At 68.2% G+C, this 2,844-nt stretch overlaps 1 protein-coding gene across 2 annotated transcripts in view; it reads right to left on the reverse strand.

The window, feature by feature from the left end:
• LOC114071282 (inhibin beta C chain-like) overlaps positions 1–2,533 on the reverse strand; it is a 21,311-nt gene extending 18,778 nt beyond the window's left edge. Inside the window, exons 1-2 of one of the 2 annotated variants that reach the window (XM_027909073.1) lie at positions 2,002–2,533; positions 28–771 (exon numbers count right to left, since the gene is read on the reverse strand). In XM_027909073.1, the coding sequence (XP_027764874.1) occupies positions 29–771; positions 2,002–2,347 (1,089 nt within the window). In that variant the 5' untranslated portion in view covers positions 2,348–2,533 and the 3' untranslated portion in view covers position 28. Of the gene's footprint in view, positions 1–17; positions 772–2,001 lie in introns of those variants that run through there. The other variant, XM_027909074.1, reaches the window with a different exon arrangement.
• Positions 2,534–2,844: the final 311 nt, after the last annotated feature.

A 2,844-nucleotide genomic window follows, 5' to 3' on the forward strand; every position in this document is an offset into this window, starting at 1 on the left:
TGCCCCACTGTCCTGCCCCGGCGCTCTCTCAGGTGCAGCCGCAGGAGTCCACGATCATGTCGGGGATGTCGGTCTTGACGATGTTGCTGTCGCGGTCGTAGTAGAGCAGGGAGAGGGGCCGGCGCTGGGTGGGCACGCAGCAGGAGTCCACGGCGGCCGCCGCGCTGGCGGCCTTGATGCGGTTGAGGACGGCGGTGTGGAAGGAGGAGGCCAGGCCGGGGATCCCGGCCACGTGCAGCGGGCACAGCCCCGCGCAGTAGTTCATGTGGTACCCCTCGGGCTGGATGATCCAGTCCTCCCAGCCGATCTCCTTGAAGTCCACGAAGAATTCCTGGCGGCAGCACATCCGCGAGTCCGCGCCGCAGTCGATGCCGCGCCGGTGGACGCGGTGGGGCGTCCTGGCCCGGGCTTGGGCCACCACGAACGGCCGGTGGGAATCCCTGTGGTCAGCCAGGAGGGGCGACCCCCCGTCCCCTGGCAGCTCCAGCTCCACCGTGAGCCGCGGGCTCTCCCGTCCGGAGAGGCTCCTCACGGCGGGTCCCACGTCCAGCGAGGCCCAGCCGGGTGTCGGCACCTCCAGCCGTGTCTCGACGGCCACCGTCGTGTTTGTCCCCGCCGGGTCCGGCCGCAGCAGCCTGACGGTGACAGGCTGTGCCCCGGGGCTGGGGGCTGCCCAGAACAGGTAGAGGGTGGCCTGCAGGATCTCCGTGCTCCTGGCCAGCTCCTGCGAGAAGCGGAAATGCAGGTGGACTCCGCGGGAGGTGGAGGATCCTGCGTGCAGAACCGAGAGCAGGGTCAGCAGTGAAGGGCTAGAGGGGACTCCCTGCCACGGGCAGGAGCACCTTCCACTACACCAGGTTGATCCGAGCCCCGTTCAACCTGGCCTGAAAAAGTTCCAGGGATGGGACAGTCACAGCTTTTCTGGGAAATCTATTTCGGGGCCTCACCACTCACATGGAGAGGAATTTCTCCCAATATCCCGTTTAACCCCGCGCTCTGGCAGTGGGAAGGGTTCTCCCTTGTCCTGGCACTCCAGGTCCTTGTCCAAAGTCCCTTTCCAGCACTCCTGGAGCCCCTTTAGGCACTGGAAAGGGCTCTCAGGTCTCCCCAAAGCCTTCCCTTTTGCCTTGGCTGCAGAGCTGCTGCTCCTCCTGGCCGGGAAGGGCTGACAGGGCCGTGACAGCCCTCGGGGCTCCTGGCACAGCAATGCCCGTGAGGACACAACCCCCTCCCCGTGCTCCCAGCCTGGGTTCATCCCCCGGCTCGGTTCCAGCTGACGCTCCACCAGGCCAGGAGACAACCCCGTTGTCCTGGAGTGTGGGAACACAATGTGCCCTGGAGCAGCTTTGTTCCCTCAGGGCCTCGAGGACACGGGGCCAGCGAGGGGAGCGGAGCCCCCCCACCTCAGGGCACCCAATTTGGGCTGGGAAAGGGAGGGTGCAGGGTGATCTGTGGGTGGGGTGGTGAGTCTGTCCCTCCCAGGAGAGACAGGATACAGGAGAAGTGGGATACAGGGCCCTGTTTTTCCAGGGATGCTTCTCAGGCCCCCTGAGCGTGTTTTGGGGAGCTCAGTTCAGGAGAAGCGAATTCTGGAGTGAAATTGGGACAGGCCCCTCTGGGTGGGATGCAGAGGCACAGGGGGGTGCAGGGAGTGGATGGGTTGTGCAGCCCTGAGCCCACACACTGTGGGTTGATGGGGAATTGGGGCTCAAAATCCCATTTTGTAAATCCTGTCCTTCTAACCCTTCCAGCTCCAGCACCGGGGGGGAAACGGGCAGCAGGTGACACGATCTGTGCCTCTGTGCCCTGTGCCACCCTCCCACCCCAGCACGCCCGGGAGCGGCAGGGCCGGGACTTCCTTGGGATGTGGATGCAAAGGTTTGGAATGTGGAGCCTCTCCCTCCTTCCAGCAGCAGCGTGACCACCATCCCGCGTGCACCTCCCACTGCCTTCCCACGGCGCGACCCCCCCCCTTCCCTCCGCGCCCCCTCGGGCACACACCTGACTCGGCAAAGCTCAGGATCTCGTACTCCTGCAGCCCCGGCCCGGGACGCGAGTGGGGGACGGGGCCGTCCCGGAGCATCCCGGGGAGCGCGGCCATGTCCGAGCGCTGCCCCCGCAGCCTGCGGAGCGCGGCCAGCAGAGCCCCCCGGGCCGGGGGTTGGGGGGCTCCGGGCCGGGCCGGCAAGCGCAGCTTGGCCAGGATGCTCTGCTTGGCCAGTGCCAGGAGCGCATCCCGCTGCGTGCCGGGGGCCAGCGCGGCCACCCCGCAGGCCGGGCACCGCTCGCCCCTGGCAGCCGCCGTCCGCAGGAGGCTCAGGAGCAGCAGAACCACCGGGACCGTCATCTCCGCTGGCGGGAGGCGGCGGCGCGGGGTGTCCCAGCGGTCGCGTTCGAGAACCGGGACGGGACGGCGGCGGGGCCGGAGCAGGGAGCGAGGATGGGCTCGTTCTCCTGACGTGGCCACAAATATTGGCTGATCCCGGGCGAGATAAACGCCCCTGCGCTCCCGCGGAGCCGCCCGGGCGGGCGGTGCTGCCGCTCGGGGGTCTCGGCCCGGGGCTGCCCTGGGGGAGCGCGGGGCACGGAGGCCACGCCGGACCCGCCCCGGGGGTGCCAAGGGGTGGGTGGGCAGTGGGAACCCCTGGAGGGGGGGGATCACTGCGGCATGTGGGATCCCCGCTGGCGGGGGGCATCTCTGAAGGTGGGGGGATCCTGAGGGAAGGGGGATCCCGGGGGGATGGAGGACCCCGGGGGATGTGGGATCCTGGGGAACGAGGGATCCCTGCGGGTCCTGGGTGGTTAGGGAAGCCTGGAGATGGGAGATCACTGGGAAGAGGGGAT

Source organism: Empidonax traillii, unplaced genomic scaffold, assembly GCF_003031625.1.
Source record: "Empidonax traillii isolate 1590-97213 ecotype Southwest subspecies unplaced genomic scaffold, ASM303162v1 scaffold1938:size48270, whole genome shotgun sequence".
In the NCBI taxonomy this organism is placed as follows: Eukaryota; Metazoa; Chordata; class Aves; order Passeriformes; family Tyrannidae; genus Empidonax; species Empidonax traillii.